Source organism: Lepisma saccharinum, chromosome 10 (assembly GCF_977018435.1).
Source record: "Lepisma saccharinum chromosome 10, izLepSacc3.1, whole genome shotgun sequence".
In the NCBI taxonomy this organism is placed as follows: Eukaryota; Metazoa; Arthropoda; class Insecta; order Zygentoma; family Lepismatidae; genus Lepisma; species Lepisma saccharinum.
Genome location: NC_139238.1, coordinates 28,140,576 through 28,167,261, shown reverse-complemented (window position 1 = coordinate 28,167,261; position 26,686 = coordinate 28,140,576). Strand labels below are relative to the sequence as shown.

Sequence of the window (26,686 nt, the reverse complement as noted above, 5' to 3'; positions counted from 1 at the left end):
TGGGTGTTCTATATTTGTCTGGATTACAATTCCTTTGGTGTTTAGCCCAATTTGGGCTGGATATATTCTTATTGCATTGATTACAATGTTTTTGATTTGGCATTTTTGTTGTTGGTTTATTATATATATTTCTTGGGATTCAAATCAAAATTCTATGCTTAATAAAAAATATCAGTTGGGGTCAGCAGTGTGCTTTGTATATTTAGTGTGTGTGTGTATGTGTGTGTGTGTGTTAATATTTTTGGCTTTGGTATTTATATAAAATTTCTTGGGATTCAAATCAAAACTCTATACTTAATAAACCTATGACAGGTTGTATAAAGCTGATAGCCTACATGCACAAAGATAGAATAAGTACAGAAGCACTGCCCTAGCACAAATACATGTCTACACAGGCATGTCCTAGAAAAGCAATAACCTAATACCATATATCATATATAACAAATTGGGGCAGATATAAACCTGACTCTAAATATGAGTGGATTACAACAAACAAGCAAAATGTGTCAAATATCAAACCTGTATGAGGAGCAATGCAACAACACATCTGTACTCCTCAGCCACTCTCACAATACTAACTGATATGTAATGCAAGAGCTATTGCATCATAATTTGTTGCGTAATATTGGATAATAATTTGTTGCACAACATGATGCAATAGCTCTTGCATCATAATTTGTTGCATAATATTGGGTAATAATTTGTTGTACAACATGATGCAACGGCTTAGTTTTAAGTGTATCCAAAAAAAATATCAAGAGGGGCATATTTTTAACAAGCTTATGGACAACAATCTCACAGATGTGGCTTTTGTAAGTGTAGGCAAATCAATCTGAGGGGGGGGTCATACTTTCACAGAAAATTCCCAAGGGCATTTTTACAAAAATCTTGGATTAGACAGGGTGCTACACTTGAGCAAAAAACTCATATGGGCATGTTGAGCTAGTTTTAAGTGTAGTCAAATCTGCCTGAGGGGGTCATACTTTCTCGAGTTTATAATATCATATTTTATACTACTCACGAGCGCACATTTGCACATTTTTGTGCGCTAGTGGACTGCACCCGTCTAATTTGCGAAGATGGGGATGAGTGATGACATGATGAAATTCATGATTGGACACTCACAAACATCCATGCCCACGCCGGGATTCGAACCCGGGACCCCTAACGTCGTAGCGAGATGCGCTAACCACTCCGCCACGTGGGCCGGCTTGAGAAATAAGATTGATTGATTATAAATTGTTGGGTGCGTCGACACCTTAGGACATGTTGCACCCTTGGGGAAGATCCACTTATCTAAAACCCTTACCTTGAAATAAAAGAGGGGGTAGAAAACCCTTGATAAAGTTTAAAAGTGCAAGTTGTAAGTGGACCTGCATAGGACAAACACAACACATTAAAAGAGGTAAGGATAGCTTAAAACTACCTCAGAAACAGAGCAAGAGGCCCGCCTCTTTTCAAAAATGTAAAAACATTGGTTAAGACACTGTCATCGTCTCCCAACATGGATGACAAATCGTTGGGAAGTTTAAAATACTGTCTGAGATAAATAAAATCGGCACATTCGAGAAGAATATGTCGAAAACGTAAAACAACGTCACAACTACGGCACAACGAAGGGTCCATCCAGTCCTTGCAGCAAATGACGATGCGTTAGACGGCTATGTCCAATTCGGACGAGGAACGTCATGCACCAGTGTTGGGACATGATCGCTCGAAGAGAAAATAATGTGAAGAAAGACCAAACAGAAAGATTGGAACGGGAGATGGACGTAAGAAATGTTCTAAGCAATTTACAAATAACACTTTATTTCTGACGATTTGAGGCATACTCGTAACAATTATTAATAATAATAGAACACTGCCAAAATGCACATCTAGTATATCGACACTTATCACAAACGTACTGAATAAATAAACAACTGATTCTTAGATAAATTTCTTTAATAGGGTCAATAATATGTACACTAACAATGCTTATCATAGTCCAGAAAATATCTTCTTGTAAGGCACGGTGTCGAACAGTCGTTTTGCAATTGCCCAATACAACTCGCTTATGGCATCTTGTATTCCGGGGTTCAACTCTTGGATGACCTCCTTGCTGTTCTCATTGAGAAATGTGTTCATCGTATTCCCTGAAAGTCGTAAAGCAATGTATCATTGTTACAAATTTCGAAAATTAAAAATAGCTGTTATAAATTTTTCTGTGTACATTCGTAAAAAAAAATCTTATTTGTTGAAATTAGCAAAACATGCTTGTCTAAGATTTTTGTTGACAGAAAAACATTGTAGCCTTTACTAAAGTTTGATAGGTAATTTTGATCAAACTTTTATGGTAACTGTAAACAAAATATGCACCATTACTAAAAGGACTTGACTCTGGTCAACAGTCACTTGTATTGTCGCCTATTTAAAGATTTTTTTTAGTTTTCAGGAACTACTTTTGGTTGTTTTAAATAAACTTCTTTCTCTGTGTCGGGAAAGCACGAGCTTCGAGATCGAAGTAAGAATGTTAAATTAAGTAAGACCGATAGTTCATAAAAGTTTTACTTTCGGCGTATATTTTCAACCAAACATATTATATTTTTATGCTCCTGAAACTGCAAACAGAAAATGTTAATAACTAGAAAACAGTGGCGGCGATTAGGAGGTGGGGCAGTCCCCCCAACTTTTTGCTACTTTTGCCCCCGCACTATGCTAAACCTAATCTACCAAGGGAAAGTATACTGTCCTTGACCCCCCCCCCCCCCAGTTTTGGCACCTAACACTCCCAGTTTGGGAACCCAATCGTCGCCACTGCTAGAAAATTGCAAAGTGAATTACCAGATTAGTGCATTTTCATATGTAATTATGAACTTTTTTTTACAGTTTGTCTGTATCTTAAACTTTCGTACCAATTTTTACATTGATTCAAATTACATGTATGTATTTTCATATTTGTATAAATGTAGGCGTGAATTAATATTTTAGAAAATAAAGTTTTTTCTGGAAAGAGTAGGGGCGCACAACTGAAAGTTGCTGGGGGACGGGTGCAGAGTGTGTTAGTTACACTACTGCTGTGTAGTTTGTCAAACTTCAGGTGTTAATAAAAAAGAATAGATAAAATACCTGTGGTTTCCTGCATGTCAGTCAGACCCACTGGATCAAACAATGTAGAAGTGGAACATTTAATAACAAAACCAATGAAATAATGAAATTATTGTTTGCTTATTTTATGTTTGTTTTTTTCGGATTGTATGAGAATGCAGTTTCCAGGGGGTAAGTACATAAATGTTTATTGTGACAACATTTTAACACGTGTCTAATGAATCATGGATGTATTTTCTCGTGTGCAAATTTTACCTCGGAGCGTTGATGTGTATTTAACGGGGCACCTCGGAATGACGAATAACTCACTTCCCATCCACACAAACACTTGTAATTAAAAGATTATAGTGGTTATTATGTACTACAAGTCCCGCAGAATTAACTTGAGACAAATGGCTGCCGGCGCCGCTGCACCAACATACAGCGAACGCTTGACTCTCACGCGAATCACGGGCAATCAGCTGACAACGGGAGATGGGAGATTTGAAAAATAATTACATTGTGCAACGGAAATATCACTGTATTAAGAGGACATGCTAAGAAAATTATAAGCATTATAAGTATTCTATCTTATACAATAAATGGGTAAACAGTTTATTCTTTACATTTAATCCGTAATTTGGAAACACTGCCACTTCGCTTGCTTCACCAGTCACTGCACGTGAGTCCTTTCAACAGTTGGTAACATTTCGCGCGCCCGAGCATTAGAGTTTCCATTGGCCCGTTACAGCGGGAAGTCCCCGGCTCTAGCCAATTCGAGCGCAGTTGCATCACTCACAGAGCGGCCATTTATCTCAAGTTAATTCTGCTCGACTGTAGTAGCAATTATTTGTCGCAATTTTATATAGTTCTTTTGATGAAGCACAGATGACTCTCGGTACTGACTATCAACATTTATGAACTATTTTTTTTTAAAATTTACAACTAAATAATCACAGATGGATCGTAGTACTGCAGAAATGTATATGTTATTGTAGATCTCGGGAAATGTTAGGAATGTGTAGGTGTTTCATGATCATCTGGCAGCAACCTTTTAAAATTTGCAACAATTGAAAACTTATAATAAGTTTAGTTCCATCTCGTTTAACAATACAGTAGTTAAAACAGTGTTTCTTCTTCTGTACATGATAATGAATGCTTGCAAATTGAGTAGGGTTATGTAAACATTTATTGAAATATAACGTAAATTAATTTATGATGGTCACATGGGAGTTTGGTTTTATTACAACAATGGCACGTTATTAAACTGTTGTACTGAAACGTCACAACATCACTAAACATTGATAGAAATAAATATAACGCCATTAGAATTTCGCCAAAATGTCACAAGATCATTAAAAATTGATAGAAATAAATATAACGCCATTATAATTCTAAAAGAATTAAGGCTGAATGTTTATTAACTTTTCACTCACTTTTTACAAAATCTGAAATGAGACTGAATTCTAATTTTTTGGTAATTTTAAGAATTTGATCCTTGAATGGAAAAGTATCGAAGTGCTTGTCTTCGCCGTTAACTGAAATAGCGTAACAGCTATTTTTAAAATATGATTTAGCAAATAAATTATATTTTAATATATTTTAATTAAACTACGCGAAGTTCCTTGAATCTTCCAGGAAAATTATAGCAAGACGTATTTTCTATCCTTTGCGGGAATACTAAAGATGAGTTACTCAGGTAATATTGGAATTTAACAAATTTGACAAAATTTGACCAAAATCATGGCACAACATATTGAACTTCTCAATTCTAAATAACTTCATTAATAACTATGTTTATATGTGGAATTATGTTTAAGTGATTTCCCAAACATACCCGCATACGATGACTAGTTAATTTTAATTATTGTAATTAAAATTACATAAATTGTTACAGCTTACCTAGTAACCTGTTTCCATTAAACAAATTGTCGAGACGGAAGTATCCGCTTTCCGAGTTTATGTACACCCTAAATTTGTTAAGCTTCATGTACAGTTCATCTCCTTTGTACATAGGCTCGCCGTCTATCACCCACTTCACCTTGAGATCGACTGAAATATGCAAGAATACAAAATGGTTTATGAAAGCAGTAATTGGAATCATGATGCAAGTTTAAAATAAATAGCTAACACCAACTGTTCAAGGCAGTTAATAGTTTCAGACAATCTTGAATAAGATAAATTGTTGAACCAAGGGATAGAACAAGTATGACGTCACGGCTTTTCATTTGGTGACACGTGGTCAGCGAATCGAGTCCCATCGCCGCTGTTTTCTGGCTTCCCGGGCGATTCAATCAGCTCCTTACTAAGTAAGAGAGCGAGGGGTATTGCTGAACGCCGGGTATTTGCCAACACACAAGTTTGAAGCTTCCGTCAAGTTTCAAGAAGGCTTGATTGGTGCTGCCATCTTCCGTGAGAATTCACACCGAAGAAACACGCGACACGAGAGTTTCACACCGAACCGAAGAGACAAGATGCACGCGACACGCGGCAATTGTACCGATATAATTGCACCAGTTTATTAGTCACCAGAAAAAAACGTAACAAGTGACATTGTTGTATGTAAATTGCGTTGTAAAATTTGTGCAAGTTATTGAAACTTGGGAGAGGCATGTTGTGCATGAGAAAACTGAGAAATAATATGCACTGACCTCAAATTGTATACGCTAGACTTTTCAGCCTGAATAAAGATAATACCTAAATACTAGAGAAATGGTTCTCAACCTTCGTGAAACCATGTCACAGCATTTTTTTTTAAGTCAATGCCCTTAGCCGATGAATTTTCCTCGTAAATCTTTACAGTATTTAAGATTTTAGGTCTATGTACCTATGAAATTAAATATTGATAAATAAATAAATTCTAGCATATTCATAAAGAGTAATAATAGTTTGATTAAGTGTAGGATTGTTGACAAATATAAAAATATGGAAGACAAGATGGTAACGTCGTCTCCTTGTGATCCCGGGTTCGATAACCGGTGGAGGCACCGGGCAGATCCAGTTCTGATTAGTCTATTTGTGCATAAAATGGACTTAAAAACGAAAACTCACAACTCAAATATGATATTGGGATTATGATAGTTGTCAACCACTTTCAGCAGAACCTTTCGCTGCTCAGTCAAGTTGATACGAGTGCACGTTATCGGGTCGCGGCCCGGCACCATGTTGACTAATATATTTTGGACTAAAGTGCCTCCATATGCTGGCTTTTTTAGTCAGGTAAATGACCAAAGCACGGCCTCTTTACATGAAGTTGAAGACAAATTACAGCCGATAACTGCATGAAAAAACTTGATAAAGCGAAAAAAGCGTTTTGCTTAAATCTTAAAACATTGTTAAAACATTGTGCATATCGATACTTTATTATATCAGCGAATTCGAGGTTCAAATATGATCCCGGCTTGGCTATCTTCCAGAGTCTAAATATAGCTCGTTGCAATGAAACGATCACTGCGCATACGCGAACAACAAACTGAAGCGACACGCTGCACGGTATTGAGGAAACGGCACAGTCCGAGCGACACGCGACACGTGCATCTTGCCGTGTCTCTTCGGTTCGAAAGGTTGCATTGATTACTGAGTGTTGGCTTCCAAGCGACACGTATCTCGTATCGAATGTCGCGTGTCGCGTCGGTGTGAATTCTACCTTATATCGCCATTACTGTATTTCAGCAGTGAAACAGTTTTTGTGCTTGTTTGCGATTTGTTGTAAGCAGAAGACACATTTAGGAAGGAGGTTTAGTGTTATTTGTTTTAATCATTCTAGATTCCACATATGAATCTAAAAAAGTAGGAAGTCAGAGAAGTGTTGCTGTATTATTCTTGCTTTGAATACGGAGGGTTGTAACTTCAGAAATGGCGAGTTTTGTGCTAATGGGGAACGGTCGTCATCTCGAGCTGTTAAATGAGAGTTATCCTGCAATTTATTAGCATTAACAATGATGTTAATACAGCGTGTCCACAATGAGACTCCAACATTTTGAAAGTCTATAACTTTTTCATTTTAAATTGTACAGCTGTGATTCTGGAAGCAGCAGAAGCAGAAACTCAAAAAGTTTATGTGGTATCGTTTTAGTGCGCGCAATAGCCGTAGTGGCGCTGCAGCAATCGATTGTTTGAAAATGGAGATTCTAAACGAGCGTGCACAGGTTCATTCGAAAGGAGTCCACAGATGTAAGACAAGCAGTGAAGAACTGTGTGAACTGTCGACCGTTTCATACCAAGTTCTCTCGCTGCTTGTCTTACTGACGTCTGTGGACTCCTTTCGAATGACCTCAGCACATTTTCTACAACCTGTTCCTGGATTCTGGGTTTACCACCACAGTGTCCTTTCAAAACATTGCCGGTCGCCAAAAACTGATCACACCACTTCTTTATAGTCGTGGATGTCGGAGGATCCTTATTGTACACACGACGAAAGTTTCGTTGCACTTGAATAAGTGATTTCGTTTCTGCACACAACCACACAACCTGTGCACGCTCGTTTGGAATCTCCATTTTCAAACAATCGATTGCTGCAGCGCCACTACGGCTATTGCGCGCACTAAAACGTTACCACATAAACTTTTTGAGTTTCTGCTTCTGCTGCTTCCGGAATCGCAGCTGTACAATTTAAAATGAAAAAGTTATAGACTTTCAAAAAGTTGGAGTCTCTTTGTGGACACGCTGTATATTAAGATACATATAAACTGTGTTTGAATTGTTTGAACTGTTTTATGTTTTATTGTCTGACAGGGTTTATATTTTGACTTTTATTATGTTTCATATCATTTTCAAGGTTATACAACTATTGTTTAGAAATAGTATATAGGTTCCTTGGCCTTTGGGTTAAATCGACCCCTTAAGAAGTAACCGAACATCATACATAACATAATTTTTACATAATATCAAATATGCTCACCATTACCCCCACGACGCTGGGTAATAGTGAACATTGCCAGTTTGTAAAATGTAATATTCCTAAACCAGATTTTAATGCAACATTGCCTGTGAGCAATGAAATTATTCATCACAAAATACTGAATAAGTGAATCATAATTCGAAGCATTTTAGTTGTTAACAAGTAACCCAAGATGCGCATCTCCCATAAGAGTTCACCATTACCCCACTCTCACTTAACCCCACCCTTGCGTTGCCAAAATGTGCAGCGTTCTTCTGCATATCGTCCTCATATTTATTCAGTGCGAAGTGTTTTGTATCATCACGAAGGGTAACGCCGTAGACAGCGAAAGCAGAGACGTAATGTTTTAGGATGTTTAAGTTTTTGACAACTAAACAAGGGTTGGGGGAGGGTGGGGGGAGTTATACATGTGGCAAGCTAAGGGGAAGCTTGAGGTTCTTCTCAACGTGGTCGAGCTGCATCCTTTTCCCCCCCTCTGTTTTTCTATTATTTCTATCATCCTACCTCTGTTTGATTATCTCATTCTATATCAATCTATTTCTTCTGTTTCCCGTTCTTTGTTCCCCTGTTCCTCTATTTATCTCTCTGTGTGTATGACTGGAAATTTGATAATCCTGCCCCAGAGGGAAATTTCAATATCGTATTCCAAAAAAATCCCTTTTCGACCTTACAAATTCCCTCTTTCACTTCCAACAAAAAAAAAACGCTAATTGAGGGTTTATCCATAGATTTCGATCCAGTAGGGTGTACGAACGATTTTAGGAGTTGTTAAGGTTAATTTAGCTTCAAATTAGGTTCTTGTGAACAATTGTGTGGGCGCGTGCCACAAAAAAAGAAACTGGTATATTAAATTTAATTTGGGTGCATAAATATTGTAGGTACTATGTACTTAATTTATTTCCATTTTATTAGACATTAAATTTACGAAGTTTGTTTTATCTTGGGTCTTCACTGTTAATTAAATTTATAACACGCACTTTTTATCAATCAGCTTTCAGATTGAAACGAAATACAATATTTCAACCGTTTATACTCCACTAGAAGAGGAAAATCATAAACAACCGTGAGTTAAAATTAAGCAATGATTTAGTTCTTTAATGCTTGCACATTTTTGGACGTATCTCCCTTTTTCTCTTTCTTGTAATTCTTGGCCCCAAAACTCCCCGTTCCTAGGAAAATTCCCTGCTGGGAACATCACTGTGGAGGGGATTACTATTTTACAGTGGGCTAGGACCGGCCTTTCTCCTCAAGACGGCGACGCCTCTGCCGAAGATGATTGTTTTTGGAAAACCAAGGTCCACCAAGCGCTGTGGCTTCGAATAGGTAGGAAGATGTGTATTTTCCAGCAGGCCAGATATCTATACTTACTACAAATGTCAATTCCCTTAGATTCCAGTAGTTTACAAATCAACCTTAACCAATAGATGCTTTCGAGGCATCAGGAGGATAAATGGCGCGAAATAATAACAAATGAAAACAGTGGGAAGCTACAAATTACCAACAATATGGAAGCTCAGAAACGACACTTGGTTCCATACCGAAATTGGTGCACGTGGATGTAGTTGAACCAAGATATTCCGGAGTAAAGCATAGAAATAGTAATCCATGGCAATGGGACAAGATTGAAATGTTTCATAGATACCAATACTCCAGAAGGAACAATCGTAATTTAATAAGGTAAGTCATACGTGCAAGCAACGTCATACCCCTTCTTTTGGTGTTACGCAGAGGAGCAACCACGATTTTTTGCCTGGGGGGAGGGGCAAGTACCAGGATAAACATACCAATAATAATAATAACAATAATAACAATAATGCCATTATTATTATTATAATTATTACCACAAGTGGTGCTATTAGTAGTAGTAGTAGTAGTAGTATAAAAGACGCGATTATTCTCATAAATTACGCAAAAAGGGGGTTAGAAGTCGGTGCTAAAACATTTGTTTGGAACAAACGATTTAAAATATTTTTTCCAACACCGTAAATTTCACATTAGCTAATAATGGAAAACAAGCAAACAAACTGTATTTTTCAATAGCAGAAAATGAATGATAAATGCACTCCGAAGATATTTTTTTTGTACATACCATACCTTTCATGTACAAGATATGTTCTACACCTATGCAACATGGAGCGACATAGAATAAGAAAATACATATGCAACACGATAGCACTAAATTGCGTACGTATTCAAAGTTTATTCAATCCATATATACAACACACATTACAGAAAGCGAGCAAGAACATTTTTAGATCAAATTTTTGCAACTGAAAACAATATTGATTTAATAGGGCGCAATAATAACACGGGGTGCCATGGCATTCTCTCTTTTTTTTACAATTGTTTTAATTTAGATCGTTCGGCGTCCATGGCCGATTCCCGCCGCCCCCTAGCTACGGCTCTGAACTTGCCGACACAGAATTTTTCCGAAATGTACTTTTATTTGCACAAAATTTGAAATCGAGGGGGGCAATTGCTCCTCTGTGCCACTTGCAGCTGCCTTTGGCCGTCAACGTTTGCCCCCCTAGAGTTGACTTACGCCGAAGGGGGGGGGCAATGTCCCCCCTACCCTGTGGTTGCGCCACTGGGTGTTAGGGTCCTTAGGTTGTTGGTGGTTAAAATGGATATGGGTGTGTCAGCACTACACTATTTGCACCAGTCTCAAGCAGTTGATTTAATTTATTTTACTTTGCTTTTCACTCACTTTTGGCTAATCACGAAGATGACGCTGAGTGATGATATGATGAAATTGATGAATGGATACTCACAAACACCCATGGCCAGGTCGGGATTCGAACCCGGTACACCTGGCGTCGTAGCTCACAGTGCAACCCACTCCGCCCCGAAGGTCGGCTCCTGGGTTCGAGTCCTGGCTTTTGCATATGTGTTATTTGCGAGTGCCTCTTCATGAATTTCATCTAATCATCAATGATCCTCACTCATCCTCAATATTGCGATTAGGCATAATGAGAAAAAAACCAACTCTGAATAACAAAAACAAAATATCTCCTACTAAACTCCTCTATAAATTATTCTGCTTTAACATTATTGAATTCAAAGTAAATAAACTGAAATTTATTCATGCGGAAATGATCCATTCTAATTTCAAACATCTGCATGATTTGAAGCTTAAAACAGAACCAACCATAGCTGCTAGTGGAGCCCTCTTGCAGGGAATTCAAACTCTGAAACGAGGTCGTATTTTATTGTATGCCAAGTTAATCCACGAATGATAGTTACGGGATTATGCTAATTGGAAATCGAATGAATCAACTTTCAGCAACTCTATTCAAATTTCTGTTACATTATATTTTTGCAACGATACTTACACATTGTGAGGTTGCTGAATCCGTGTCCAGAAAGTGGGAGCAACAGAATCCGTCCTTTGGCTGTGTAGTCTCCTACGATGCCGTATGATGCGAATGTAAGGTTGTATTCCAGATGGTAGTTCCTAGGATCGGGGCTTGGAAAGAGAAATACACCCTTATATTACTTGCACTTTCTCAAAAAGAAAATATTTTATAACATACAAATGCATGTATCAAGTTAGTAAACATTAATACAAAATAAAGGTATGCAGCTGAACTGTTACTTTGTGTTTTGAACGAACAGAATTCTCTTTCTTGCCTTTATCTCTAATTTAACCCTGTATATAGTTTGTACAGGTAGAAAGGTAAAGTTAACCCATGCATATTGCAACGTACTGTGAAGGCATGTGGGGTAATGCGGAGGCATGGTCCCCACATAATTACAATCTTGTGCATTTATGGAGGTGATGTGATCAGCACCACGCTCAGGCCGCCCTTACCCCCACCACCACCACCCAGGTACCCATTTATTAGAGGCTGGGTGAACCCCAGAGCCGTTCCATGCAGGGATATTAATGGAAAAAATTACCACCTGAAAACATTCACCCCAGGAATCGAACCCGAGTCTCCTACGTGGCAGTCAGACGACAATGCAAGTATCAAGTTGTCTAGGCCTGCTCGATAGAGAGTAAAGAAGAGCTGTAGTTTAGTTACGATTTCATATCGTGGATGACAAGATTTTCTTTAACATTAAAACATTCACATTTAAAGTGAGGTTTTCATTTAGGAAATTATAATTTTAAAGCAATGACAAATACAATAATTTTCCTGGTCCAACAAGCTTGATAGCAATTCTTAGACATGCAATTGTCTTAGGGCATTTACAATACGTAGGTAGGTAGTGTTCACCAACTATCAGTATTAGGGTAATCATAACTTGAAATACTTGGATAACTTTCAAGGATTAACGTAATTGGTGAAAGAACAGAGGAGTGGAAACAGTTGCATGATACCGAACTACATAATCCAGGGGTTCCCAAATTTTTTCGTTTAACGGCACCCGTAGTGTTTCAAGATCTTTCCACGGCGCCCAAGTCAGAATGTAGGCCTAACACTTGCAATGCTCGGTTAGTGTGATTAGGTTGCTTGCCTTAAGTTGAAAAATAAACATATTTTAAATTCAGAAACATTTGTCGTGTAAAAAGTACCAAATAAGCACATATTTGGAACAATCGTATCATTAATTGAACTTAATGCGATGGTCCGCTTCTAAATCAATGTGTAGACTAGCAAATAAATGTCATTTCAGTGCAAGTATTGGAACATTTCGCGGCGGCCCTGTAAGCCCTTTGGGAACGACTGGAAAAATCTGTAATCATCTCCTGATGTTATCAGAATAATTAAATCAAAAATACTTCAGTGGGAAGGCCATGTAACACGTAGGGGAGGATAGAAAAGTTTGGTAAACCTGATGATAAGAGACCTGTGGGATGTGCAAGACAACGATGGAATGACAATATGAACCTGAAAGAAATTTGTGAGGATGGTACTGAGTGGATTTATCTTGTTTGAAGATACGGAGAGGTAAATTCGATCTTACCGGAGTGATTAACACAGCGCCCTACGACGCCAGGAGTCCCGGGTTCGAATACCATCCTGGACACGGGTGTTCTTTATAAGTGTTCTTCATCAATTTCATCACATCATCACTGATCCTCATCTTCGCGATAGCCCAAAGTGGCAGAAAAGCGAAGAAAACTAAACGAAATCAAGCAATGAATAACTCCAACAGCAGCCAAGAGAAGAAAGATGTTCACCTGAAGACAAGAGAAGAGATGCTCTCTCGAAACATCGTGTTTGAATAGGTATGAAGATTAGCAATTAACATTCCACGCTTAAAAATCCTACAGAGCGGATTTGCTTTAAGCCGAAGCATTTTACTACCACCAATATACAGTTTCATAACTTTTAATATTCCGCCAAGGTGTAATTACGATTTATACTGCGCAGCAACCTGTTCTGAAGTGAAATTAAGGTAGTCACGCTGCCGATTGCGAGGCTCTTATTGGCCCATGCATGAAATCTTTTCATTGGTTTACAGGCACAAGAGCTTTAGCAATAATTTAACCATATACTTTGAATTCAACCAGATCCTTTGTTTTGTGAAAGGAAGACGGTGGTCAGTGATCTCTTCTTCTGAGAAATGAGGTTTTGATGATCTGTATGTGAGAATGAGATCACTGTTTCGAGACTTGTCTAGACAAGACAGGAGTCTGTGATGAAGATGAGACTCTGACTGTCCAACTGTCTCGTGTACATCGAGACTGTAGTGTATTAGAATATTAGGTTTTATAAAGTTTTGCCCTTTCTTGGCTGAAAACAGAGTGAATTATCAAAACATACATAGAATGTAAATACTATAGGGATATTCCACGCATGTCAAAATGCCTTAGAATTTCAGTTTTAAAAATCAAATTAAATGCTGTAACATTATTCCATCTTGTGAGTCAACAATATAAAATTATCATTTTAATAAAAATTCAAGTATTATACACAATTGAAAAGGTTGAAGGTATCTTACATATTGTAAGTTTATTTTAACATTGTGTCTCAACCGTGACACTAAAAAACAATTAATTTCTCCTTTAACTGTTACAGTTCCGCTTCAACTACACTAGAATATATTTGTACCTTCCCTCATTGTCGTGAATAATTTATTTTTACAATTTGAAGATTCACAGAAATTACAACAAATTTCTTATTAAGTAAAGAGGCAGGTTTTGTTTGTCTCATCCGTGACAAAAAATGTTTACTTATAGCCAGTGCTCGAAAAATGTTCTTCAAAGCTAGGCGCCAGCTCTGAAAATCAGGTGCCAGGTAGCAATTGTGCATACTACAGTATGTTTCAAATGTCGCGCAATCCAAACTTTGAAAATGTATATCATGAAAATCGTAACGATATTTACACCAGGTTTTCTGCACTAAACTAATCCTGTAGGCTATCACTGGGTTCATAAATTTATGTTAGCATTTATCTAAATAAATGCAATTACATTATTTTTTAAAAAAATGTTAATTTGCTGTAAAATCTGAGAACTGATTTTCAACAATAAATGCCAACTCTTAAATAATTTGTGGGATCACTTGTTGGTGTTTGACTGGTTGTAAAACAGTTGCTTTGTGAGGTACAGCAGAAGTAAGGAATGTTTATTGGAAAACCTCTTGCACATGAGTGTAAGAATGAGTAGTAAAATACTCTTCAGAAATGTACACGCACTGCTCCAATGAATACGCCATGCTGAATCAGTTAAAAAAAAAACAGGCACAGTAGAGGCGAAAGTGAGCGAAGAGAATTCAATGTAACCAGGGGCAGCCTAGGATTCTCTCAAGAGTCCAATTTCGGCACAAAATCTTGATTTACGATTTTTCACGTAATGTATAGCCAGTACTTAGACACATGTTGCATGCGACTGTTGACTATATTTCGACCTGCTAGTATTGCCATATACGGAAATATGTCCAAAAAATGACACTTTTCACTCAACCCATAAAATCGCCAGTCAAAAATTCATCAAATGTTGCACATGACCAGTACTTGTCGCAAATGACAGACTGACATGGCATCAGTGTCTAATTATGACCCTTCGATCATTTCTTACATATTTTCTTACTCAGAAGTTCATTTCTGGAAAAAATTGAATGCTACTTTCAGTCAGTTATTAATGTATATAATTTTCTGTACGAAGTGAATTGAATTTTTGAATTTTAAGCATTGGAAATTATCTCAATGGATGAGGCTTTATAATGCAGAAAACCCGGTGTAAATATCTCTTGCGGTTTTCATGATATACATTTTCAAAGCTTGGGTTGTGCGACTTTTGAAACACTCTGTATATGATGCTGAGCATCACGGTATTCAAAACATCGCTAAATTATTTGAGAAAGCAGGAAATGGGGATTAATAATGCAAATACATACTGACTCTATGGAATGTTCACAACGTTGATAAAATAAAAAAAATCATTTGCTAAATTACACTTTACTGCAATTTGAACTTAGAATCGTCAAAATTTCGTACATATTACAGCATAAGATCACAGTCGCCAGGATGAAATTTTTATTCGCCATGGCGACCTGGCGACAGGGTTTTTCGAGCCCTGCTTATAGCTATAAATATTGGAAAGTATTCTAAGGGTAGTTATGTTTAATCAACAGCGTTTAGTTTCATAATTCATTGTACGAAAACTGTAAGAAAAATTTTGTTTTACTATCAGTAAAAATGTGTTCTGTGCGTCCCACTACCAGTGACAATGGAATCCCTTATAGTATTTGTAGGACAATCCTTTATCATATGACCCAATATGAAGTACTCTATTATTTCTATGAAGAAGTACGGAGAATAGTTTTAAATGTCGTAACACAGCTACAGCATACACATTAATAAACATTTTATCAAAATACCAGACACGCATTTACCTATGTTTAACGTTTCTGATTTTCTAAAACCCAGATCATTTACTAGTTATTCGATAACTATAATATCCCATCTATAACATCATCATACACAAATCGTATTCAACAACTATTTTTAAGGAATAAGTATAAACTTTGTCTCACCTTCTCTTCAAATGCAGTAATCTGTTGCGAGCGAAGCGGAGAAAATGGTTTTTTTCTTTCAAAGATCTGTTTCTTAGCAAACTGACAATGCTATTAATTTAACACGGTGCCAATATTTCACGATTCCGCACTACATTTACTAATGTACATTTGTATATATATATATATATATATATATATATATATATATATATATATATATATATATATATATATAGTTAGTTCACATTTTCACCACCAGATGCAAATGTGGTGCTTTAAATTTCCTCTACTCAGGACTGAGGTAAAACGTGATATAAGAGGCAATGGAATGCACACCACGAGAAATCGAATGCTGATAAAAAGAAAGTTCAAATTTTCACCACCAGGTTGAAATGTTGGCGCTGAAATAACAACAACCAGTAATTTAAGTTTATGTCTGTGATCAATGGGCACACGAATCATTTCCCGAGATATTGTTGTTCACTGTGCACCTGATTTCAGCGCCACATTTCAACCTGGTGGTGAAATTTGAAACATTTTTTTTTCTTGTCACAATTCGCTTCCCCTTCGGTCCCCTTAGCCTCTATAGCAAGTTTCACCGCAATTCGTTGCTTCGAACGGGCTCCAGATGGCTCTGAGGAGGGCAACATTAATTGTGCCCACCCGGTATATATATGTGTGTGTGTGTGTGTGTGCGTGCGTGTGTATGTATGTATATATATATATATATACACACACACATACAGAGAGAGGGGGGGGAGAGATTGTATGTATGCTCTGTTTTATTAATATAAAAATGGGAGCTCATGCCCACTACAGAAGAGCACTCACTAAGGAGATAAGTGCCCCTATCTGAGAACATTTCTATCACACACATTTGAGTACATATTCCAGAAAGTTAAGAGATTACTATATTCACAGTCTCTTATCAATACGAACCAATCAGGCATGCCAAAGGTATGACTGTCCCAAGAATATAATATATCAAGAAACTATAAAATCCTCTTTCTTCTGAACTTACTTTGCTCCGTGAAACTTGGCGATACCTAGCCCGTAGTGTTTCGAATTGGATAATGTTAAAACTATTCCCACAGGACCATTCCCTTGGTCTATGATCATCTGGGGAACGTCCAAGGGCTCCAGTCTTGGAATTCTATATTCCTTTATTCCTGGAAGAACAAGTAGTCGATCAAAATTATATATGTTCGTTTTTATTTCTTCTTTTTTTATTTCTTAAGCTACCATTCTTCTTAGTTTATATATTTTGAATGCCACGCTAGACTGATAATTAATATGAGGTAATATGCGAGTTCTAGAAAATGCTAGAATGGACACGTGCAACCAACGGCAAAGATAGTAGCAGGCAAGGCAAATTGTCCATCACCATTTTCACATCGCAGTTATCCTCGTCTGCTTATTAACATTTTTATATCAAGTTATGATCATCACCAGGTAACGGACTTACATGTAGTAAAAATGTGCTAAATATGTATAAACACATTTTTAGTTATTTTCACCAAAATATGGAGTTAAATGTGGACTTGAAATTGTCTCTTTCAACGTTGCCAAAATAACGATCCTAACAAGCAGGGGCCAATGCTTGAGCCCTCAGTCTCAGTCTCAGGAATTTAAAGTGTTTAACAATAGCAAAAGCAAACAAGTTATTCGCAAGAAATTCACCCAACTCTCGGTCACACGGGGACATGATTACGGCCCGTTTCGCCTTATTGCGTTTTCACCTCCCCAAATACAATTTCGCGTGGTTTATGTGACACTAACTTTCTAAGGCGAAACGGGACATCCCATTTCGCCTTATCCTCTCTCGTCTTACGCACAAAAAATTTCCCACCAGGGAATATTATCGACATGAAGGGTCATTCTTATTAATGTATTATTAAGCTAACCTAACCTTACCTTAAATAACCTAACCGACAGGACAATAGGAGCCAAGGCAGGCAACATCAGTAGTGGGATTTGTGGTATTATAAACTCAAGAAAGTATGAACCCCCCTGAAGCAGATTTGGCTACACTTAAAACAAGCTCAACATGCCCATATGAGTTTTTTGCTCAAGTGTGGAACCCTGTCTAATCCAAGATTTTTGTAAAAAAGCCCTAGTGTTGCCCACGAGACGAGACTTTGGCCTGTCTCGTCTCGTGGAGTCTCGTGGAATTGCTGTCTCGTCTCGAAAATATTCGTTTGTCTCATGACACATGGTCAATCTCGTCTCGTCTCGAATTTTTAAAAGCCTGTCCCGTCTCGTCCCGTGGGCAACACTAAAAAGCCCTCATGGATTCCATGAGAAAGTATGAACCCCCTCGGATTGATGAGGCTACACTTACAAAAGGCACTTCTGTGAGATTGTTGTCCATAAACTTGTCAAAAATATGCCCCTCTTGATATTGTTTTTGGCCACACTTAAAACTAGGCCAAGATGCTTATAAGAGCCACACACCCATACCTACCCACACATATTTACTTCCAGTTTAAGTTTAATTGGACCCCAGCCTCAACTTGCATATCCAATATTAAAACAATGTAATATGCAGAGCCCCTCTAGAATTTCTCTGTGACCCTCTCATTTCTTACATCATAAACATATGATTTTTCACCTATGAGAATAACACTACATATAGTATCATCAGGTAAAGCCTCATGGAATTCACAGATAATTTTAATATTTGTTCTGTCATTCACCACAACTTGTTTCCTTTTTGAAGCATTGATTACAAACATGGGTCTCTGTGCCTTGAATTCATCTGGTGTGTAATACATGTCAGTATTGCCTGTAGTGACCCGTTTGAAGGATGTAAATGCCTCATATAATTTGAGGAAATCATTCTTGGACATGTCTAAATTATAATTCTCTCTAGGAAAGACCTCATTTCTGCCATTTTTAAGATATATGTTCTTGATGTTGCAGTTATCAAATTTACTTGAATTTTTTTCCTGATTGTTGTGTCTTCCAGTCTGAAACAATACCACTACAAAATCAGGCATGTCAAATTGTATGCTGGAGAATGAATTTGTAGCATCAAACTCATAATATGTACCAGATGCGGGCTTCTGTACACATTGATATGTATAAAATTGTAGAGGAATTTGTGGATTTTTTAGAATATCTGCTTTGTATTTAAGAGCATAACTGGCCTCATATTCAACAACAGGGATTCTTAACTCCATAGTCTGAATAATGCATTTGCCTGCATCTGGTAGGGTATTGGGCAGAGCTTCCCCTGCAGGGTTTATTGCACTGTACCTCATCAAAGCATTGTTATCATTTGCAGCTCTTCTAAATGTGATTCTTAACCCACCCTTCCACATAATATCTTTGTAATCTGAGAAGAATCCTGGCAATAGGCGCATCGGGAACAGCACTGTGTGGTTTTTAGATAATATCTTATCACCAGCCTCAAATCCACCGATTTTGTAGTATGAAGCCTCGGTTTTGGATAATTTTAATGTGGCCAAAGCTGTGGAGGTAATGCCGGGATAATCCACTCTGTTTATAACAACGCCATGCTTTCTGATCTCAATTTCAGAGAATAGATGCGGCACAAAATTATCTACCAATCTTATATTTGAATTTGCCGGATAATCTGTTCCATCGAGTTTTACAACATCAAATTTGATGTATAGATCTGCTCTGTGAGGGTGTATAAATCCATCCCCTACATCAAGATCAACCTCAATTTCTGTGTTGGGTTGATTTAAATTTGCAAATGTCCTCCTGTTTGGGGGGAATGATTGTAGCTCATAACTCTCAATATTTTCCATTTTCTTCTTGTATGTATTTTTATTTAAATATTAATCTCTATGATTGCAGTTGTTGTGGCTCCAGCAAAATCAACTAATTCTTCTTTTTCATTAGTGACCATCAATTCAATATTATCTATTCTATTATGACACACAGGAAAATATAATGTTGGGGATGGATTGTAGATGATTGGCTCCATAAATTCAGAATTAGGTTTGAATGTTGCAATAATGCCGGTTTGTTTGTGAGTGCCTATGCCATTTGATTTGGTGATCATACCCTCTGCTATATTACAGTGAATATTCAGAGTCTCTATGGCTAAGAATTTAGGTATATTCATAGCAGTGTGTTTGATGCCTGGTTCAAGTTTTGTGTTGTTCTCAAATCCTAACAGCTCTCCTATAGTACCCAGATCCACTGTTTCTGTGGCAGATACAATCTCTACTCTGTGAGTGACAGAATTTTGACTTAACACTACACCTCTGGGTAATTGAGCATTTAGAGTGGAGAGATTATACTGCCCTGGAGTGATGACAATTTTTTCATCCCCTACTGCAATTGTGTTGTTGTGGTGTGTAATATTAGGGATTAAGTACATGCCATAAAATGCTCTGAGAGCTATTGTTTTGGGATACACTATGTCATCATGTAATTTGAGTTTTAATATTGAATTTTGGCTGGTGAGATGAAATACCCCCATGATGTTTCAGATACCACAAGGCTTTTTGAAAATCTTCAATTGATGGTTTATTTATTTGAGACATGTATCTAAGAACAGATAAACACAAATGTCCGCAATTAACATCTCTGAAGTTTTGAACACGAGCATTATTGTAATAAAGATTAGATGAATTTAGATATTTTATTAAATTTTCAGGTGGAACACCTCCAAATGAATCAAACACAAATGCCTCATCTTTTAAATATTTAAGATAACAGATCCAGTGAGTGCCCTGATTTTTGTACTCATCCAAATTAACAATGCCACACTCTTTGTTGAGTGGTTGTTCTGGTAAAGAATCAGACATGTACACACCTCTAAAATGTTTGATGCCCAGTGGCTTGATTAAAGCTTCAATATCTTGGTTTGTAAGTGCTTCTTGTTTTTTTAAACTTATTCATGGCTCTCTTAACACCTTTGCCTTGTTTCTCAATGGCCAGGTTATGGCGCTTCAATTCATCCAATTCTGCCTTATTTTTTTTGGCATCTATTACTGTTTTTGCTATGGCAGCTGATCCCCCAGCCAAGCTCCCCACAGCCCCGAGAGCAGCTAAGATGGCAGGGATGGTAAATATAAATCCCCCCACATGTGATTTTTTTCTTGATTGCTGTAATTTTTTTAATTGGGGGGGTGCTAAGCAACAATTTCATACCATGCCCCTTTGCAATACAAGAATTTTTTTTCTTGCGCTGCTTCTTGGTCAAAAGGCTATCAATAGTTTTAAGAGATTTGAGACCTGCATAAGGTATTTGATACATAACACCCTTGGCCTTCATTGTAGGTTTATTATATACATATTCACAACCCCCACCCCAGTTTTTGTTTGGTGCTCATAGCTATGGTGGTTCCCAATGCTGCTATTTTTTCACTCAAAGAAGCATCTTTGCTTACAAATCTGCCAAATGCAGCCTCTTCTAATTTCTTGTCTGCAACATGTCTCTTGTCAAGATCAGAATGTGTGTTGTATGCTATGTCATGGTCTCTACAAGCAGCATCTAAAGGATTAACACCAGGATCCCCTCTGTTTAATCTCTGGTCCAATTTTGTACCGGGACCACAATATTGATAGCCTGGAATGTGTAGTTCAAATGGCAGCTTGTTTATAATGTCATTAACAAGGCCCCGACCCTCAGAAATATTCCAAAATTTGGGGGGTAGAGTATTAATAATTTTTATGAGATATCCAATCCCCTTAGTGTCATTCACTATAAAATTAGACAATTTTGTGCTTATCATGTCCATAATTCCAACCTTTTCATTGTAAAAATTGTTGTTCCCAGCATTTTCCTCCCCAGCTATCACCAATAACCTATCTACAAGTTTCCTGACATCATCAACCCACACAAATTCTTTGGACAGGGTGTTGTATTGTTTGATTCCACTGCCAGTCTTGATCTGTGACCATATGGGCTTGATTAAATTATTGTATTTTGCCCCACTGCTTGACTTAACCCTTTTTTGTGTGGGATCATTGTTCTGGTATAGAGCATCTGATTTTATTAATATTTCTTTGTAATCCTCATAATCTTGATCTGTATAGCTGCCAGGTCTTTTCCTAGTCATCAGTTCCCACAATCCAGGTGTTCCGGGGTACTTAACAAAAGCACTCTTTTCTCCAAGTCGAGATTCTGAATATACAATTATATCATCTCCCATAAATGTTACTCTGAAATTGCCAATTCTATGTATGATGCTACCATCAAGCTCTGTGTCAGCATATAAGCCAAAAACCTCATCTTTATTGTCTTTAGGTGTGGTTAAATATTTTTGAGCAAGAAGACCCAATTCAATAGGATCCTGACTAGCCTCAATTCTTCTAGGAGCAACAGGACTAGGTGTATGAATACTGGAAAGTGGGGTGAATGGATAATCTAATATGTTCCTAGCAGCTACAGGTACAAGCTATGTGATCAAATTTTGATTTAGCTCTGTAACAGTTTTGATATTCTTACCTAAATTATTAATAGCATCAATTACAGGCTGTTCTGTTTGTTTGTGTTTTTCATAAATTCCTCGGTTCTCTGATTTCCATCCCTTGAATCTTTTTACAAGATAATCTCTTAACTTGAGATCATCAATGATTGGCCTTTTCATGTTTATTTATATATGTTTCAATGTCTAGAAAATTGTTGATTTTATTTCTGTATTTGCCACTGTTGGGTGTTCTTGTCATATCAATTGTGACAAACCCATAACTGTCCTGGTTCCAGCACTTGCTGCAAAACTTGGAAAAATCATTGTAGCTCAAGTCCCCACCTACATATTCATCATGTATGTGTTTGAGGTTGGTATGGTCTTGATGAAACACACATATAAAATTGCTGTTGTCCCGGATCAGCTGCTTGGGTATTTTTGAAAAAGTCTGTGCCAGGTAGAAGCAATCAATGTTTTTGTGTCGGCCCTGTGTAAAAAAATTCCTAACCTTGTTTTGATTATCCAGTATAATGTCATCAAAAACAACAACAGAATTATCGAGACATTCATGAAGTGGCTTAACATCTGCTTCAAAAGTTGCAATATCCAATCCATCATATAGCTTCATCAGCTGCTGATATTTTAATTGTTCCAAGCTCTTAGAAAAAATATACAAGTGCCTGTTTTTCCAGTCTAACCAGTTGGGTGCCAATAAAAAAATTATCAACCATTAGTGTAGTTTTACCACAAGCAGATGGCCCAACAATAAGACACCTAATATTATCAGGTAGCAATTTGCCATTTCTCTTATTCTGTTGTTCAGGTTCTGGCAGCCTTTTTATAACATCCCAGGTGTTCATATTATTATTTTGTTTGCATCGATCCAGCTGTGTTCTGGAAGTCCTAGCCATTTGACAAGTAACTTGTTGCCTTTTCTGCGGATGATTTTTTCTATGAGATATGTGTCAGGCTGTTTAGTTTTGCTGAGCTCTTGTTCATAGAACCTGCCTTTGAGAATTTCTCCTCGGTGATCCTTTATTATATATGTGTTAAGGGTCCCGGGTTTAACTTGAACCACTGTAAATAATTCGGTGCTCCAGTTTCTTGTAAAGCCTCTCTTGAATAAGTGCTTATATTTGCTGATTCTTACTTGATCACCAATCTTGTATTTGGCTTTTCTTGTTGTTGGCTGATATCTAGGATAATAAACAGTGCTGATCAATTTTTGCTCATCAGATGAAGTTACTTCAGAGGGTTTCATGTTGATTGTGGAATGGACAGAATTGTTATATTTATGTAGAAGTTCTGGAAGAATATTAATCCATTTATAATTACCTTGAAGTGTAAATTGTTTATACATAAGATTTTTTAAGGTTCTGTTGAATCTCTCTACAATTGAGGCCTTGAGGTCACTGTAACTCGAATAATGTTGTATTGCCTGGCTTTTAATAAATTGTTGAAACACTGAATTATAAAATTCTTTGCCATTATCTGTTTGCAAATAGCGCGGGGATCTTCCACTCTGATTGATAATTGTTCTAAAAGCTTCTGTAACACATGCCCCAGTCTTGGATTTGAGTGGCACAGCCCAGGCAAATTTTGAAAATGTGTCTATTACAGTGAGTAGATACTTGTAGCCCTTGTTGATTTTGTCTAAGTTTTTCAACTGTCCACTTGCCATTTCAATCAAGTCGCTTTGCCATAAATCATCTATGCCCTTTGTGACTACTGGGAGTCTCTTAAAATTATGTCGGGCTTGTCTGTGTAATTCATCAACAATAATTTCTCTAGACATAATATGAAAACAAGAATATTGCAACTATGGGGTGTTCAGCAGCTGAAACTGCAGGATTTTCTAAATATAATTTGTCCCCTATTTGTATTTTAAATTCCAAAGAGCCATCATCTTCAGTATAGGCTGTTTCCAATGTATTGGGATCTGTAAAATCCTCCAATTCTACACTGCTGATTTTCACTTTGTTATCAGCATTTGTTATTGATAAGGTAGGGTAGTGGTGTGCCTGTGGCTGAAGCCAATATTTGATCTTGATTGGTCTCAATGTGCCCCCAACAAAAAATTGGTAATAAAATTGTGCAGGGGACAGCATATATATTTTACCACCTGGTGTAAATGGAGAATCATATTCTTTGTTGGGGATGCTGTACAATTCAAGAATTACTGAATGTTTTGGATTCTCGATTATGCCTGTTATTTCCTTTTCTGCTGTGAGCAATCTGCTTGTTACAGATTCAAGGTGCTCATTGATGGTCCTAACAACATCATCATGGCCTGGCTTGATTTTTATGTCCACAACAAGTTTTTTGTATTGTTGCACAATTTCTTGTAGCTGGGTGGCAAAAACAGACAGAGCATTTGCTTGATTGGATTCCATGGTTCCTAGCTGTTGCTTGATATTAGCTACAATTTGTTGCAAATTTTCAACAACTGCCAATTTTGAATTTTGAGCTGTAAGATCATGGACCTGCCTTCTGATATCCTCAAACAGGGCATGCAGTTCATTAATATGTTGATTGGTTGGAAGAGTGGCCACTGCCTGAGTGAGATGTTTGATCTCTGCCTGGATATTCTTGATATCTTCTGATTTCAATATCCTATTCACTGCTCTCTTAATATTTTTAAGTTCCTGTGATGTGGGCAGATTTGATACTGTATTTTGCAAAGATTCAAGTGCCAATTTCACATTGTGTAATTCAGAAGCATCAGCCACATTTTGCATAGCATTTTGGAGCAGGGCTATATCTGCCTGAGAGGGTGTGGATTGTTGTAAAATTTCAAGTTTTGTTTGAATATCATCGATCAAGTGATGAAAATGAGACAGTTCAGATTCAGTGTTGAGGTTTTCAAGCTTTGTGATTTGTTGCTGGACACTGACAAGGGTATCTACAATCCCGGGCAATCTGGATTCAAGTACATTTGCCAAATCACTTTGCACTGCTGCTATTGTACCTTCAAGATGGGTTATGGAACTTTGAATTTTTCCAAAATCTTCATATGTTTCAAGTTGCAGCTTAATATTTGCAACACTCCGAGTTATTGCATTTAAAGCATCAGAAGATGGCAAATTGTTCATAAAATTTTCAAGTGTCTCAATTTTTTCTTTAACCTCGGCTATGGCATTGTTCAAGGGGTCCAGATTAGGTATTTGGAGTGACTGAATCTGTTCCTTTAGAGTGGAAATCACTAGATCAAAATCTTCTTGTGATTTTATGCTTTTGACAATTGTTTGGAGCTGTGCCTGGACATTATTTATTTGCTCTTCCAATTGCTGTTTCAATTGCTCAGAGTTGTTAGCCTGGGTCTTAAATTTGGCTTGAAGAGCTGCTACAGCCTCTTCCAAACTTTGAAAATTATCCAATGTAGCCAAATCAGTATATTTCTGAAGCAGCAATTTGAGTTCAGAATCAATTTTAAGAAGAGGGTCCATGCATTGTGATTGCAAATTTGTAATTTCTAATTGAAGACTGGCATTGAGTGTAGTTTGTAAAGCTTGTAAATCACTTCTTAATTTCTTGACTCTGACATCAAGCATCAGAATCTCATCACTGTGATCTTCATGTCTTGTATGGCCAAAAATATCATTAGGCATTTTGTTTAGTAGTTATTTATTATAGAGTATTTGATTCTTAATTCTATAAAAAAGGGTATAAGCTTATCATAGGATCCAGGGACCTCAATATATAAGCAGTCACCAGCAGAAACAGTATAAACAGTGCCAGAAACCATGTTTGAGTGCTTAATTCTGTAAATATTTCTCCCTACTGAAATTTTGACATCACCCTCAGGGGTTGTAATAAATTGCAATTGCCCACCTACAGGTAATTGGTAATGATTTAAATTATTGTTAAATATGTACAATATTTTACCTGTTTCATCATCAACATCTGTAAATATGCTGTTCAGATGAATAATTAACAAGCCACTCAGTTTAGATATCATATCAGAAGAGGGTTGTGGTGTTGGCAGCTCCATAATAGCCCGTTTTTTGAACCCAAATAAGTTCATAGGCATGTTTATTTATTTCAAATCATGCTCTGTGCTTGTGCATTGATTCCCATTTTTCAAATCACAATGACCCCATGGTAAAGTATGTATGCCACATGATAAAATGCATCTCTTATCATCATGTGGGTCCAGAGCCACTTTTCTTACAACATTTGAAGTCAATAAGTGATCCACACTCTGAATTCTGGATTCTGATGTTCTGATTAAATTCTGGGATTTAAGGCAATTTTTATAATCCTCAAATTTAAGCTCTTTTTCCACAGCTACTTTGCCAATACCCTTGGCCTTTTTAGCAGCAACACCACTACATGTTTTAAAACTGTACATCTTGGCACTTAACCCAGCAAATTCCACAATAACATCACCAAGTGTCTCATCTTTTAACTTGCCGGGC

The 26,686-nt window shown here is 37.2% G+C and overlaps 1 protein-coding gene across 1 annotated transcript in view; it reads right to left on the bottom strand.

Moving 5' to 3' along the window:
* Window positions 1-1,792: 1,792 nt before the first annotated feature.
* Window positions 1,793-26,686, bottom strand: part of LOC145994278 (protein takeout-like) — a 37,650-nt gene continuing 12,756 nt past the window's right edge. Inside the window, exons 3-6 of the mRNA XM_083130381.1 lie at window positions 16,898-17,045; window positions 11,299-11,432; window positions 4,969-5,118; window positions 1,793-2,135 (exon numbers count right to left, since the gene is read on the bottom strand). Of these exons, the coding sequence (XP_082986507.1) occupies window positions 1,981-2,135; window positions 4,969-5,118; window positions 11,299-11,432; window positions 16,898-17,045 (587 nt within the window). The 3' untranslated portion in view covers window positions 1,793-1,980. The remainder of the gene's footprint in view (window positions 2,136-4,968; window positions 5,119-11,298; window positions 11,433-16,897; window positions 17,046-26,686) is intronic.